The 17,344-nt window shown below is 44.6% G+C and overlaps 1 protein-coding gene across 3 annotated transcripts in view; it reads left to right on the forward strand.

Annotated features, from left to right (window-relative positions):
- The window catches only part of LOC309547115 (cell adhesion molecule CEACAM2-like), a 78,980-nt gene that overhangs the window by 35,098 nt on the left and 26,538 nt on the right, over positions 1-17,344 (forward strand). For all 3 annotated transcript variants that reach the window (XM_082246903.1, XM_082246905.1, XM_082246904.1), the window contains exons 4-5: positions 4,426-4,662; positions 6,551-6,814. In XM_082246903.1, coding sequence (XP_082103029.1) covers positions 4,426-4,662; positions 6,551-6,814 — 501 coding nt within the window. The remainder of the gene's footprint in view (positions 1-4,425; positions 4,663-6,550; positions 6,815-17,344) is intronic.

The following is a 17,344-nucleotide window of genomic DNA, read 5'->3' on the forward strand; positions in this document are numbered from 1 at the left end:
CTCTTCCATCATCGCCCGAATTGTTTTTTCAAGGAGGCATGGAAGTGGGATAGTTAAGCTGAGAACGGCGTCATTGCCACTGGCCATGTTGGTGGAGTACTCAAAACAGCGCAACAAGGCACACAGGTCTCGCATGGAGGCCCAGTTAAATTAAATAGCGGAATAGAAAATATGATCCAAAAAAAGTGTATGTATATCACACGTACACAACCACACTGGGCCCCAATTACTATTGTTTGTACCCCTAAAAGGCTAGATGAGGAGTAGGGGGAGTATGGAACAGGCAGCACCCTCAAACCTTCAGAAGTATGAGATGAACCCCAACAACTTGGAAAGGTGGATCTCTCTCACACGTACCGACACAGACTATCCCGCAATTCAATTGATCCTCAAAGGTTTTTATTGAATAGCGGAATAGGAAATATGATCAAAAAAAGTGTATGTATCTCGCACGTACACAACCACACTAGGCCCCAATTACTATTGTTTGTACCCCTAAAAGGCTAGATGAGGAGTAGGGGGGGTATGGAACAGGCAGCACCCTCAAACCTTCAGAAGTATGAGATGAACCCCAACAACTTGGAAAGGTGGATCTCTCTCACACGTACCGACACAGACTATCCCCCAATTTAACTGATCCCCAAAGGTTTTTGATTAAATAGCGGAATAGAAAATATGATCCCAAAAAAGTGTATGTATATCACACGTACACAACCACACTGGGCCCCAATTACTATTGTTTGTACCCCTAAAAGGCTAGATGAGGAGTAGGGGGAGTATGGAACAGGCAGCACCCTCAAACCTTCAGAAGTATGAGATGAACCCCAACAACTTGGAAAGGTGGATCTCTCTCACACGTACCGACACAGACTATCCCGCAATTCAATTGATCCTCAAAGGTTTTTATTGAATAGCGGAGTAGGAAATATGATCAAAAAAAGTGTATGTATCTCGCACGTACACAACCACACTAGGCCCCAATTACTATTGTTTGTACCCCTAAAAGGCTAGATGAGGAGTAGGGGGGGTATGGAACAGGCAGCACCCTCAAACCTTCAGAAGTATGAGATGAACCCCAACAACTTGGAAAGGTGGATCTCTCTCACACGTACCGACACAGACTATCCCCCAATTTAACTGATCCCCAAAGGTTTTTGATTAAATAGCGGAATAGAAAATATGATCCCAAAAAAGTGTATGTATATCACACGTACACAACCACACTGGGCCCCAATTACTATTGTTTGTACCCCTAAAAGGCTAGATGAGGAGTAGGGGGAGTATGGAACAGGCAGCACCCTCAAACCTTCAGAAGTATGAGATGAACCCCAACAACTTGGAAAGGTGGATCTCTCTCACACGTACCAACACAGACTATCCCCCAATTTAACTGATCCCCAAAGGTTTTTGATTAAATAGCGGAATAGAAAATATGATCCAAAAAAAGTGTATGTATATCACACGTACACAACCACACTAGGCCCCAATTACTATTGTTTGTACCCCTAAAAGGCTAGGAGTAGGGGGAGTATGGAACAGGCAGCACCCTCAAACCTTCAGAAGTATGAGATGAACCCCAACAACTTGGAAAGGTGGATCTCTCTCACACGTACCAACACAGACTATCCCCCAATTTAACTGATCCCCAAAGGTTTTTGATTAAATAGCGGAATAGAAAATATGATCCCAAAAAAGTGTATGTATATCACACGTACACAACCACACTAGGCCCCAATTACTATTGTTTGTACCCCTAAAAGGCTAGATGAGGAGTAGGGGGGGTATGGAACAGGCAGCACCCTCAAACCTTCAGAAGTATGAGATGAACCCCAACAACTTGGAAAGGTGGATCTCTCTCACACGTACCAACACAGACTATCCCCCAATTTAACTGATCCCCAGAGGTTTTTGATTAAATAGCGGAATAGAAAATATGATCCCAAAAAAGTGTATGTATATCACACGTACACAACCACACTAGGCCCCAATTACTATTGTTTGTACCCCTAAAAGGCTAGATGAGGAGTAGGGGGAGTATGGAACAGGCAGCACCCTCAAACCTTCAGTATGAGATTGTGTTCACTGTACCCCACAAAGATTGAGTTCACTGCACCCCACAATGATTGTGTTCACTGCACCCCACAAAGATTGTGTTCACTGCACCTCACAAAGATTGTGTTCACTGTACCCCCCAAAGATTGTGTTCACTGCACCCCACAAAGATTCTGTTCACTGTACCCCACAAAGATTGTGTTCACTGCACCCCAAAAAGATTGTGTTCACTGCACCCCAAAAAGGATGTTGTTCACTGCACCCCAAAAAGGATGTTGTTCACTCCACCCCAAAAAGATTGTGTTCACTGCACCCCACAAAGATTGTGTTCACTGCACCCCAAAAAGATTGTGTTCACTGCACCCCAAAAATGATTTTGTTCACTGCACCCCAAAAAGGATTTTGTTCACTGCACCCCAAAAAGGATGTTGTTCACTCCACCCCAAAAAGATTGTGTTCACTGCACCCCAAAAAGATTGTGTTCACTGCACCCCACAAAGGATTTTGTTCACTGCACCCCAAAAAGATTGTGTTCACTGCACCCCAAAAAGGATGTTGTTCACTGCACCCCAAAAAGGATTTTGTTCACTGCACCCCAAAAAGATTGTGTTCACTGCACCCCACAAAGGATTTTGTTCACTGCACCCCACAAAGATTGTGTTCACTGCACACCAAAAAGGATTGTGTTCACTGCACCCCAAAAAGATTTTGTTCACTGCACCCCAAAAAGATTGTGTTCACTGCAGCCCAAAAAGATTGTGTTCACTGCAGCCCAAAAAGATTGTGTTCACTGCAGCCCAAAAAGATTGTGTTCACTGCAGCCCAAAAAGATTGTGTTCACTGCAGCCCAAAAAGATTGTGTTCACTGCAGCTCACACACAGAAAAATGGATGTGGATCACTGACACCTGCCTATCTCCAATCCCACACCACACAGCAATATCGATTGTAGTTTGTAGAACACAGTTTCCCTAAAATTCAGCAGACTCTGTCCCTAACAGGATTGAGAAGAGATCGTAGATCAGGATTGAGTGCAGACCCCACCCCCCACACAGCAATATCGATTGTAGTTTGTAGAAGACACTGACCCTATATAATTCAGCAGACTCTATCCCTAAAATGCCTACAACTCGCCCTGCCTAAACACTCCGACCTGTCCCTCAATTCTATCCGGACACAAATGGTTTTTTCCTGCCTATCTTTCCCTAATCAGCAGCCAGCACGTTGATGTGTGCTCTGTCCCTGAATCTAAGCAGCATAATGACGCCGCTGCGGCTGCCTCGAACTTATAAAGACTTGGTCACATGCTTCAGACGGCCAATCACAGCTACTGAGACATTTGCAGGCATGGCTGGGATGGCTTAAGGCACACCAGTTAAACGATTGTTGATTGGCTGTTGAAAGCCCGCCATGAAAAGAGCGCCAAAGCATGCAAAACCCGGAAATAAAACGACCGAACACGGATTTTTACCCGAACATACAGTAAAGTGTCCGTGTCCGTGTTCGGGTACAAAAAATCCAATTATTCGGTACGAACACGAATAATACAGTCCGTGTTCGCTCAACACTAGTCCTGGATATCATTGTCTGGGATATCATTGTCTGGGATATCATTGTCTGGGATATCACTGTCCGGGATATCACTGTCCGGGATATCATTGTCCGGGATATCATTGTCCGGGATATCATTGTCCGAATTGTGGTCAGTGACATCACCTGGGATCCTGAGGATGCTTTGTTTACAATCAGAACCCAGCAGAGGAAGGATCTGTCATTCGGCTGCTTTTGTTTTAAATGTCACACATTGCACAGGTGCACAACTTGTTGGAATTGTGTATTTCAGTATTTATGTCACTTGGAAGGTCCTTCTCCCCACTGAACGTTAATTTAAAAAAAAAATGTTTTTTGCATTGGGTCCCTCATCCCATTGCCCAGTTCCCAGGTCCCAGATTTGGCTCCTTCAGGGTTCAACAATATGCTCAGGTTTAGCGGATTATTGAATGGGTATTGCCAAATCTTCTGAGAACAGAACTTTGATCACCCCTCACCTATACTGATGGTGCAAACATTTCAAACGTTGCCACTATAATTGTGTGAAATGTATGGACACACCTCCTCAGACCCAGACTATTTAGACAGTGTGGTCATCTGCTGACTTTGCACCATCCACAGGCAGCTTAACTCTTCCATAAGACACAGAAGTTGAATCCAACCTTGGATGTGGAGATGATTCCCGCATGTATGACTGATAACTGGTACTTTCATAAGGAGAGGGTAACCCTGGAAGCCTCCATATTTCCTTAGGACTATTGTGATGTCTCAGTTTCTATGTCATTACTCTGACCAATCATATTCCTGAATTCTGTTCCCCCAGCCCCCCTCTCTGACATCGCTGTGAACTACACCTGTCACCCGAATGGCAGCGCATTGGTTGAATGTTCGGTGAAAGGATCGGATCCGCGTTATTCTTGGTATTTAAATGGAGAATTAAAGTCATTAAAGTCCTCATACAGCTGGGTAGCTCTTCCTCCTCCGGTCTCCGGAACCCTCCGCTGTAATGTCACCAATGGGATCAGTAATCTAACTAAACCCATCAACATCTCCTGTGCAGGTGAGTGAGAGACAGAGACGGGACAGGTGCCATTCATTTAGTTACAAATCGAAATTCAGACAGAATTTTCAATAAAAATGGATTCAGGTGTATCCACATTTCCGAATCACAATAGTAACGAACTTCAATGATTCCAAATGCCAGTGACAGTCTGTCCACCTCCTACATTGAAGTACATGGAATACACATCTGAGCATTGCTATGATTATTTAGGAGTCACAGACTTCATTGCAACAGGCTATAGGTCTCACAGTGTAAAGTGAGATTAAATCTTCATAGTTATTCAGAGATATTGTTGATAAATATTACTCTCCCATTTGAAGTAATCCAAATCATATTCTCAGTGTCCCTTAAGTATCTGTCTTTCACTCCCATCTTCTGAAATTCAAATTTCAAATGGAATAGAATCAAATAGTAAGAATATATCTGTTTTCCGAAATTTGAATATTGAATAAAATAGTAAAAAATAAAAAGAATATAGCCATCTTCTGAAATTAGATTTTTTAAATTCAAATTTTGAATGGAATAGAATAAAATAGAAAGAATATAGCCATCTTCCAAAATTCAAATTTTGAATGGAATAGAATAAAATAGAAAGAATATAGCCATCTTGCAAAATTTTAATTTTTAATAGAAGAGAATAAAATAGAAAGAATATGCCATCTTCCAAAATTCTAATTTTTAATAAAATAGAATAAAATAGAAAGAATATAGCCATTTTTCCCAAATTCAAATTTTTAATAAAATAGAATAAAATAGAAAGAATATAGCCATCTTGCAAAATTCAAATTTTTAATAGAAGAGAATAAAATAGAAAGAATATGCCATCTTCCAAAATTCTAATTTTTAACAGCATAGAAAAGAAAAAATATAGCAATCTTCTGAAATTTGAATTTTGAAATTTACATTTCAAAATTCGAATTTTGAATAGAATAAAGTAGAAATAATGTAACCGTCTTCTGAAATTCAAATTTCAAATAGAATAGAATCAAACAGAAAGAATATAGCTGTCTTCAAAAATTTGAATTTTGTATAAAATTGGATAAAATAGAAAGAATAAATCCATCTTCCGAAATTTTAATTTCAAATAGAATAGAATAGAATAAAAGAGAAAGAATATAGCCAAGTTTTAATTTGGAATAGAATAGAATAAAAAAAATAGAAAAGATATAGCCATCTTTTGAAATTTGATTTTTTTAATTCAAATTTTGAATTAAATAGAATAAAATAGAAAGAATATAGCTGTCTTCCCAAAATTCAAATTTGAAATAGAATAGAATTAAAAAGAAAGAATATAGCCGTCTACAGAAGTTTGAATTTTGAAATTTGGATTTTTTTATAGAATAAAATAAAATAGAAAGAATATAGCTGTCTTCCGAAATTCTGGTTTAGAACAGAATAGAATGTTTACATTTCAAACATAACATTTTAAAGAGAATAGAATAAAATATAAAGAATATAGCTGTCTTCTAAAATTCAAATAAATGGACAGCTTGGTGATTTGTTCAGTGAAAATCAATGGTGACCATTAGGTTTTCCTTCACTGTTCCTCCTCCACTTAGTGGTTGGACAATAGCCACGCCTAGGATATATAGATCTAGTGCATGGCCTTATGGGTGGTCCGTGCCATGATGGTATAGATGTGACCATCACTGAGTGGGAGGGAGAGCCGGCACCTTTACTGAGCAGATCTTTGTTCAGTTCATGAAGTGGATGGAACTGGACATCCAGCCTCCATGGATTCACCAGATTGGCCAGTTCCAGTTTGGTGGATCCAGTTTATCTGTCTCTGAGTGTGCCTTATTCATATTATGATGTGAGAAACCTAAAATCAGTTCTTAGTTTCTGACAAAGATACTGACTTCTCCCCCATCTCTGTGCCTCTCAGTTCCGGTATCAAAACCTGTCCTGGATGTTAGGTGTTTCCGGAATGGCAGTGCTGAGATCTCCTGCGAGGTGGAGAAGGGGACTGACACCTCCATCTACCTGACTGTGAATGGAGAATTGGAGATATATAATGTCACCAGCTCAGAGCGGACCGTCCGTGTCACTGTACCTTGGGTGTCACCTCCCGATTCCTGGAGTATCAACTGTACAGCAAAGAACAACATCAGTGAGAGATACACCAATGAGACGCAAGACCCTTGTCCAGGTGAGAGCTGTGTGTGTCCTTTACCCCGGATATATCAGTGTGCTGTTCCTCATCGTTATTGCACAGTACTGAGGTTTCATTGTCTCGGCTTGCAGGCTCAGGACTGAGTTAGGTTCCAGGATATGGTTGGGTTGGGTTTTGGGTGAAGGTTAAATTAGGGTGAAAGATAATCTCCTGGTAAGTATAAGCCCCCCCACTCCCCCCACCATTCCCTTCTTCCTCATTGATGGCATTAGAAAAAAAAATATCTAAATGCCCTTTTTACTCACCCAAAGATAAAGTCCAATGGCATTCCAGTCCTGAGTCTTCTCTGTTATTCAGTTTTCAAGAAGTGGGGTCCCTTTCCAGGTGTCCACGTCACTACCTGCATTACCTGGACACTTCCCATTGGCTGTCCTCTCAGGATCCAGAATAGGAGTGATGATAGTTTGAGCGGATCGTTGGGAACTGGATGGTGTGGGCACGTCTGCAGTGCTGGGCTAGCGGTCGCACCTGGAATCAATGCTGATGAGAGACGAGTCAGCAGACTAATGGCACTTTTCCACTGCAAGTACCGGCTCGGGATAACAACGATTCTCTGACCAATCAGTGGCTAGTAGTGACTGCATGCAAAGGATTGTGGGATATGGTACCAGTATGGTACCTCTTGGAACCACAATCGAGGTGGTACCGTTTTAGAGAGCCGTACCGTTCGGTTACATGTAGTGGAAAAGCGCCGCCGTACCGTACCGTACCTACACCATACCATGTGGTACCAACAGTGGAAAAGCTCAAAAGCGAGCCGAACCGTTCAGTTCCATCCAGTGGAAAAGCCTAATAAGGTGAGTATGCAGTATTTTGCCTTACACGAAAAAGTAAAAAGCCTGTGAGATAGGTTCGGGCAGGGGTCTCAAACTCTATTTCATTGCGGGCATTATGGTTGCCCTCAAGGGTTCGGTTATATTTGTAAGATTAGATGTCCAGAACACCCCACGCCCCCTTACACCCTTACATGAGATGTCAAGACCCCCCCCCCCTTCCATCAGAAGTCAAGAGTCACCCACCCTTCCTTATTCACAATGCGCCAGCTTACCTTGTGCTGCTAGAGAAGAAGCGGGTGGATCTGGGAAGAAAAAAATGCAGGGTCTGGAAGAGGACCAGGGGAGGGCTTGAGTCAGCTTCCAGAGTCTGCTGAATGCTGAGACCAGGGGAGGCAGAGGCAAGGTGGTGTTGCTCTCCTCTCTGCTGTGAACTGCTGGAAAGGTGGGGGGGGGGAGATGAGCCTTTCTGCAGCTGCACAGAGAAGAGCAGGATCTGGCAAAGGAGTTCTGTCCTCTTTGCTGCCAACTACTGAGACACGGTGGGGTCAGAGACAAGGGGGTGCCGCAGCTGCAGGGGAGGTGCGAGGGCTGCATGAAATGGCCTGGGGGGAGAATTCAGCCTACGGGCCTTGTGTTTGATACATGTGAGTTAGGGGGAAGGAGGGTATAAATATTTGTCTGGAGATGTGTTTTGAGTTTGTATTTTATTGGTTCTTACCGTAAACCTAAGGAAGCCTAAAAACCTCTGTAATATGTTATTATGCTTTACGAAACAACAAGTCTGCACATGCAACTGCAGGGAAAACAATTCATAGCATACTATCACGTACCTGGTGAAGACTGGAATGTTGTGGAGGCCTCTCTTGCACCTCCCGCCTAACACTCCTGAAGGTAGGAACAGAGTGTGTAAAGGCAAGGAGTGGCACGAGTGCCGTAGCAGCTGGCTGGTGATGTCCACTCTGTAGGTGGGTAGAGTTGATAGTCGCATCTTCTCCATCAGTTGTTTCCAACATATTCCAGTGCATCCAGTAGCATCCAAGCTGCTATTAGATGCAGTAGCAGCTTGGCACCAGAGTGTGGGATGCGAGTACAACCGGGAGACAAACAGCAGTCAGCGGCAGTGAGGTACCGAATCAGCAGGCAAGCAAGTCCAGAAGATAGGCCAAGGCCGTTAACAGCCGGGCAGTGCGGTACAAGGTCAGCAGGCAGATCAGATTCAGTAAGCAAGCCAAGGTCGGAGTAGTGGGTAACAGAGCTGGAGCACAGGCAGAGGCAAAGGCAAGTCGGGTCATACACGGATAAGGAGAAACAACAAATCAGGTCTCAGGAACACAGGAACAAGCTGAAGACCATTCATCAACTCCTCACAGTAATAGAGCAGTTTAAATAGGCCACTGGGCGCCAAGTGCTAATTGGTATGTGCACGTGTGTGCGCACGCATTCGCGGTCGCGCACAAATATGTGCACGATGAACTGGTAATGCCGAAGTGACAATTGGTCTTTCACTGGGCTAAATATTAGCATGTGTGCAAAGTGCACAAGTATGAGCACAAGTCAGCACTGGCCTTTTGGTGGTAGAAATCTGGTTTACCTTACAAATACAAAAAATTACAAAATATACACATACACAAGCTGACTATCCTTTCTACAAAACAAGCATGTACAATGGACTGTCTGTGATAGACATACTAAACATCTACCTAACTTGAGTCTTTCTTCCTGGTGATGGAGTTATCTTCCAGAATCCAGGATCTTCCAGACTGCTTGTGTCTCCAAAGTCCTCCAAAAAAACTGTCCCTCCTTTGTTTCTGAGCACACGGCTTGTTAAAAGTGCTTTCCCTCACTTCCACGATGCAACCCAACAGGTTCATTAGCATATCAATGAGGGAGACCTAGCTTCTAAAAACAACACATGTCACTAAAATTTAACAATTCACTTATATATAAGCTATAAAAAAAAAATCACCCACATAGCCAATGCAGCACAAGTTGGGCTTTAACCACTTGCCGACCGCCGCAAGTACATATACTGCGGCGGTCAGCCCCTCCTGGGCAAAGTGACGTACCGGTACGTTACTCGCCCACAAGCCTCTAGGGGGCAAGCACGCACCGCCGGAGGCGCGCTCCCGCCCCCACTCGTTCCCTGACATCCCCGCGCGAGTGACCGGCGGCTCCGATGTCCGCCGTCACTCGCGATCTCCTGCTGGAGAGGGAGAAAGGCAAGCGGGTGATGTAAACAAAGCCGCCTGTCATTCTCCCTGGTGTAACTGCAGAGACTATACGATCCTGCTATGTAGGATCGTATGTCTCTTTGGTTACATCACAAGCCACGCCCCTTGACAGTTAGAATCACGCCCCTAGGGACACACTTAACCCCTTGATCACTAATAAAGTTAACCCCTTCCCTGCCAGTGTCATTTTTACAGTAACAGTGCATATTTATAGCACTGATTACTGTAGTAATGTCACTGGTACTCCCAAAAGTGTTGAAAATGTCAGTCAGGGGTTCGATCTGTCCGCCGCAATATCGCAGTCCGCAAAAAAAAAATCGCAGATCGCCGCCATTACTAATTAAAAAAAAAAAAAACAATAAAAATGACATAAATCTTTCCTGTAGTTAGTAAACGCAATAACGTTTGCGCAAACCAATCAAAATACGCTTATTGCGATTTTTTTTTTTTTACCAAAAATATGTAGCAGAAAACAAATTGGCCTAAAATGTTAAAAAATTTTGATTTTTACATTTTTTTAAGAATTTCATATAAAAAAAATGTGAAAAATATTGTTATTTTTTCAAAATTGTCGCTCCTTTTTTGTTTATAGCGCAAAAAGTAAAAATCGCACAGGTGACTAAATACCACCAAAAGAAAGCTCTGTTTGTGGGAAAAAAAGTAAGTCGATTTCATTTGGGTACAGCATCGCACGACCGCCCAATTGTCCGTTTAAGTCACGCAGTGCCGAATCGCAAAATAGGCCCTGGTCTTTGAGCAGCCAAATCCTCCGGGGCTTAAGTGGGTAAAATAGACACTTTCCTTCGCCAATGTTTACAGAAATGGATGTGAAATATGAACTCTTCCTCTTCAAGTGAACAAAAACTCTACTATAGTCCATCCCCAGAGATCCCAATATTCCTCCATTGGGTGCCCAAATTTTGCTTCTCGCACTACATAGCGAAGTTGAAGTCAGGAAGTCAATCACAGCCCTTGACTCAAAGAACCCTTTGTCCTTCCTGTGACAGTCATGTGCCACTGCACTCTGCATAAGTCAGTGACCAGGGGGAGTGGTTAGAGATGGAGTGAAAAGCTAAGCTGATGACTTTTGATGAAAAGTCAGTGCCCAGTGCCGTTTGGTCTTCTTAGGTTGCACATTTTGTAGAAAGGAGGAATATGTTGGAAACAACTGATGGAGCAGATTATGAAGGTATCACTATGTTTCAGTGCTTGGAAGAGGGTACATAAGTCCATTCCATCCTTAACTAAAGCCCAGAGGAAGCTGGTGGAGTTTGTCTTCTGGCAGCATGGCAAATTATAGCTAAGGCGCTAATTTTCTGAGGGTAAACAGCGTCTTGTGGGAATCATGGTGCATTAAAAAGCTTGTGTCTATTCTCATAGATACCCACTCCAAGTTCCTGAAGGTGTGGGACCCTTGGATTACCTTTAATGACCAATATTGGAAACATTCAGCAACCGTTCACAAACAGAGTAAGAAAGAAACAGCAATTCCTTATCCCACCCACTCAGCGCTTATGTGTTATACAATGCTCAATGGATTAAACACTCAACACCTGGCAACTCTGCAAGGTGTGGGATCTCATAAGCCAATATCCTCAACAAGCAGCCGCTATATTTTATCAATATCCAAAAACAGGTGCGTACAAGAGCAACGGCCCATATAAGCACTAGCAGCGCTAAATACAGCCTCTTTATCAAAGGCTACGAATATATGGCTATTAATATATTAGGCACAATATATTGAGCAAGTGGATTCTAAAGGACAAAATGTTCATTAAAGTCCATAAAGTTCTCAAGGTGGAGTCATGCAGAGACCAGGGTGCATGGGAAACTTGATGTATGTAGTAAAGACAAGACGTATACTACAGGGTCTTCTTTACTGATCACACAGCAACCACCAAGATCCTTCACCACACCGCTGTGCTCCCCATCTTTAGAGTGAACACGTACCCTTAACGCTTGGGTATAGCGCTTTATTCAACCAGTGATCCTCCACTCTCTGATGGCGATCCCCTTAGGACTCAACTCCAGCTGGTAGAATAATGGACAGCACCTCCTCTCCTCTCACATAGAAAGAGAACGACAGGGACCCATAGCGTAATATGTACACACCAAACTTTATTGATAATAATAAAATCACACTCACATGGGATAAGATGTAGTTAGGCAGAAACCATATCCAAGGACAATATCCCGGTCCTCCCACTGCTAACGTTGTCCCCACTGAGCCGCACGGTACGGGTGATCCAGCCACCTACTCGCGATATTGCCCGGACTCAAAATGGCGTTATCAAGGGAACTCCTGGGATGTCCTCGGTATCGACAGAATGGCCGCGTGCTCACGCGCTGACGCGTTTCGTCGGCACAGACTTCTACTGAGGAACTGTTATACCTGAAGGGTTTCACATGTACTGTCACTTTAAGGCTGGCTCCACCCAGGAGTGATGACAAGGGTCAAGGGGCAGAGTGGCCATCTTGGAGACACATGTAGAGATGTATTGATATGCAGAGCTGTCCTGTAATGCTGTACAGAGAGTCCGGAATAAACAACCGTTGTTCCAGACCAGAGTCCTGTGTCTCTCACAACACGGAGACTATAACAGTGGCGACGAGGATGGGATTTACAAGGTTACTATCCGTGTGAGAAAGGAAAGGAAGAAAAAAAACTCTGGATTGTCAGCTGGATACAAACACCCACAGAGCCCAGCAGGAAAATGTCATTGATCGGGACATTAAGTGAATTTGATGGAGAACAGACATCGTGGAGCTCCTGGATTGAAAGATTAGAACAATATTTCTGTGCAAATGCCATCCCAGGCGACAGGCAAGTAGCAGTATTTCTGACACTGGTTGGTGCTAGGACATATGACAAGCTTAGGGATCTCCTTTTCCCTGAAAAACCAGCAACTAAGACTTTGGCAGAGCTCCTGACACTGTTAGGAAATCACTTCCAGCCTAAACCACTTGAGATTGCAGAAAGATTCAGGTTCTATCAGCGGCAGCAGCAGCCGGGTGAAGATATTAAGGCTTATGTGCTCGCCCTTCGCAGACTAGCCTCAACCTGTTCTTTTGGGGAGTATTTACCGACTGTACTGAGGGATAAGTTTGTCATGGGACTAAGTAGTGAGTCTAGCCAAAAGAGACTGTTAACAGAGAAAGATCTTACCCTTACAAAGGCAATTGAGATAGCTTCAGTGATGGAAATGGCTGTGAAAGATACAGAGGCATTGAACCCCCAGAGCAGAAGGGAAGAGGTTAAAGAGGAAGTTTTCAGAACAGCAGTCAAGCCAACTGCAGCTAACGGTAAATATAGACTCTCACCAAGCCGGGAGTCAGCTTGCTACCGTTGTGGGAATACAGACCATGATCACAAAGTCTGCCGGTTTAAGGATCAGCTCTGTCATAATTGTGGAAAGGCAGGCCATCTGAAACGAGTCTGCCGTAGTAAGAAGGTGCGAAATAAACAACCTCTGAACACCAGGACAAAGGCATATATGGTGGGAAGATATAAATCATCATCTGAATCAGAGGATGAGGAAGTGCTCCACAGATTGGACATACATCATATGCATTCAGCACCCTCAGCAATGACTGTAGAGGTAACCGTGGAAGGAAAGAAACTCAAGATTGATGTAGACATAGGAGCAGCAGTTTCAGTTATCACCCAGAAACAATGGAGAAAACTTCTGATCCGAACAACTGTCCGTCCAACACCAATTAAACTGCAGACATACTCAAAGCAGATACTCCACCCACTGGGTTACGTGAAAGTACAGGTATCCTACAAGGGTCAGACGAAGAGAATGCCATTATATATCCTAGAACATGGGGGGCCCCCTCTCTTTGGGAGAGACTGGATTGCTCACTTTGGCATGCCAGACATCGCCATTAACCCCTGCAACACTGTGACCATCACATCAAGAGATAACGAGGGATGGGTGGAATCCCTGAAACAGCGATTCCCGCAAGTCTTTGATCACCATTTGGGAAAAATAAAGCATGACTGTGTGAGACTCAGGCTGAAACCCAATGCCCAGCCTAGGTTCTTCAAAGCTCGGACGCTACCTTTCGCACTCCGAGCAGGTGTGGAAGCTGAACTAACTGGAGGAACAAGGTGTCATCTCAAAGGTAGAGCACAGCGAGTGGGCATCACCAGTTGTACCAGTAAAGAAAGCGAATGGGGACTTACGCATTTGTGGCGATTTCCGCATGGCACTAAATTCTCAACTGGAGATAGACCAGTATCCCCTACCCAGAGTAGATGACATTTTTGCCTCTCTTGCAGGAGGTCAAAAGTTCACCAAGCTTGATCTCAGGCAAGCTTATTTACAGTTTGAGGTCGACCCTTCGTCCCGTAAGTTTCTAACCATCAACACTCACAAGGGACTGTATGAATACAATCGGATGGTGTTTGGTGTAGCCTCCGCCCCAGCCATTTGGCAACGCAAAATGGATGAGATTTTGGTGGACATTCCTTTCACACAGTGCCTGTTAGATGACATGCTCATCACGGGCCTGACGGACCAGGAACACAAGCGTAACGTGGAGCTTGTGTTGGCCAGACTCCAAGAGCCAAAGTTGATGCTTTAGTAAAAGCTCCAGCCCCAACCAACGTCCAACAGCTGCGATCATACCTGGGCTTGCTGAACTATTACCACAAATTCCTGCTGAATCTAGCACACACTTTGTTTTCGTTGAACAAGCTTTTGGAGAAACACTCCAGATGGAACTGGTTGGCTGCATGCCAACGTGCTTTTGAAGTTTCTAAGCGAAAGCTGTTGGCATCATGCATGCTCGTGCACTATGACCTCCAAAGGCCTCTCACCTTGGCTTGTGATGCCTCACCCTATGGTCTAGGGGCTGTACTATCTCACGTTTTACCAGATGGGTCAGAGAAACCTGTGGCATTCGCCTCCAGGTCCTTGACAAAAGCAGAAAGCAATTACTCTCACATTGACAAAGAGGCTCTGGCGCTCATATGGGCAATTAAGAAGTTTCATCTTTACCTGTATGGTAGGGAATTCACCATACTGACTGATCATAAACCACTCCTTCAGATCTTTAGCCCTGACAAAGGCATCTCCCAGATGACTGTGGCCCGTCTTCAAAGCTATGCCCTATTCTTGGGAGCATATAGCTACAAAATCCAGTATCGCAGCCATGATGCCAATGCTAATGCGGACCCCATGTCCCGGCTGACAAGGACATTAACAGACTCTTCTCCACCTGTCGTTACACCAGCCTGTCCTTTCTGTCTTCCGGGGAAGTAGCAACCCATACAGCCAAGGATACCTTCCTTCAGACAATACTCTCCTGGGTACGGTACGGTTGGCCTGCAACTGTCACACAGGATTATGAACCTTACTTCCGTAGGCGTCTGGAATTAACTGTGGCTGGCAACTGTGTTTTATGGGGAGACCGAGTGATCATTCCACAGACCCTCCGGAGACACATTCTGGACTTGCTACATACTGGTCATCCCGGGGGCACATGTATGAAACAAAAGGCCCGAGGCTATGTGTGGTGGCAGAACCTAGACTCAGATATCACGACATATGTGAATGCGTGTGCTGGATGTGCACAAACTGCAAGAGACCCTCCTCGAGGGTGCGTCCAGCCCTGGACTTGGCCCACGGTCCCCTGGTTTCGCCTACACTTGGACTTTGCAGGCCCGATCAGAGGACACACCTTTTTGATCATTATTGATGCCCATTCAAAGTGGCCTGAGGTCATTCCTGTTACCCAGCCAACGACTAAGGCGACGATTTCCATACTGTTACATCTCGCTGCTACGTTTGGATACCCCAGAGAAATTGTCACAGACAACGGTGCACAGTTCACAAGCCAGGAGTTTCAGAGTTTCCTGACTGCCCACAACATCAAACACAAGTTGACCGCACCTTACCACCCGGCTACAAATGGTCAAGCAGAAATGTTTGTACAGACCTTCAAACGCTATTTCAAAGCTACTGTGGCTACAAGTAAACAACAGTCCCTGTCACCCCAGCAGCTGGACTCCTTCCTTTCTGCTTACAGAAACACACCACATGCAACTACTGGGAAAACTCCAGCTGAACTTCTTTTGGGTCGGCAGCCATGGACTGTTTTGGATATGCTCCGCCCTCAAACGGTCCAGGAACATGTACGGCAGCCCAGCAAAAGGTATGGGCTTGATCTTATGGCGCTTCCAACACTCCTTGGCTTCCTGCTATCGTCGCAGAGACTTTGGGACCCAAAATGTATAGTGTCTGCCTGGAAGATGGTTCCATTTGCAGAAGGCATGCGGACCAATTGCGTCCTCGTTCTCAGCTGCCCGAATCCCTGACATCGGCTGCACCTCCAGTGTCTCAAGGATCTGCTCCTACCGGATCAGGAGGCATTGAGACTGATGCTTGGGGAGACTCTGAACTTTTGAACTCAGCTCCAACAGAGCCCTCCAGCCCTGGTCCAGAGGTCTGTTCACCCTCTGAGATAGGGGATCCCCTCTTGGCCCCGCCGGTGTCCATTCCGGCCAGCCCTGCTTCCTCCGGCCCCGAGGCCCTGGGTGTCCGTCCTCAACGACACTGTCGCCCTCCTGACTGGTTTCAAATGCAAGAGCGGTTACGAGACTTTCGACGGGCCCACCGAAAGTGATCCGCTGCCATGTTCTCCCCGTAGCGTCCCTGGAAGTTGTTCTCACATCCGGACGCGGAAGAAGCCATGGAAATCTCCTGAGTTTGAGGACTGTATGGGACAATGATGAGTTACTGCTTTATGCCTGTTCTCGTTTTGTTGTGTTTTTTTTTTTTTTTTGTTTTTTTAGGGATGGATGGAAGATGTTATACCTGAAGGGTTTCACATGTACTGTCACATTAAGGCTGGCTCCACCCAGGAGTGATGACAAGGGTCAAGGGGCAGAGTGGCCATCTTGGAGACACATGTAGAGATGTATTGATATGTAGAGCTGTCCTGTAATGCATGCTGGAGTGTACAGAGAGTCCTGAATAAACATCCGTTGTTCCAGATCAGAGTCCTGTGTCTCTCACAACACAGAGAATATAACAGGAACCATTCAGCAACCGTTGGCAGACAAATCCAAAGCAGGTCCAACAGAAGCTGGATCAGTAACAAAGATCAAACACGAGTTCAGCATCTCAGATCACAAGTCATGCTGGACTTTAAATAGTCTGCTTTGAGTCAATGTTTGAGGTGGAGGTGCATGTACACTGTGATGTCTGATGGTTGACATGATGTTCCTGAAAGTGGGGTTGGGTTCAGCAGCTGTAACTGTCACATTGCATTCACTCCTCCTAGGTTGGTCATTGCTGGCCTAAAAATTTCCTGGAAATAAATTTATCAGAAAACTTCTAGCTCCTATATCTACAGTAGTGGTAGTTGGTCACATCTAAGGGGACTTATTCTGTAATGTTGAAGACATTTCATAGCTTTTCCAAACCACTTCTTCAGTTCAAATGAGTGTCAAGAACCAACCCCAGTATTTATATCTATATTAGGTACAA

Source organism: Pelophylax lessonae (genome assembly GCF_965119305.1).
Source record: "Pelophylax lessonae genome assembly, chromosome: 2".
In the NCBI taxonomy this organism is placed as follows: domain Eukaryota; kingdom Metazoa; phylum Chordata; class Amphibia; order Anura; family Ranidae; genus Pelophylax; species Pelophylax lessonae.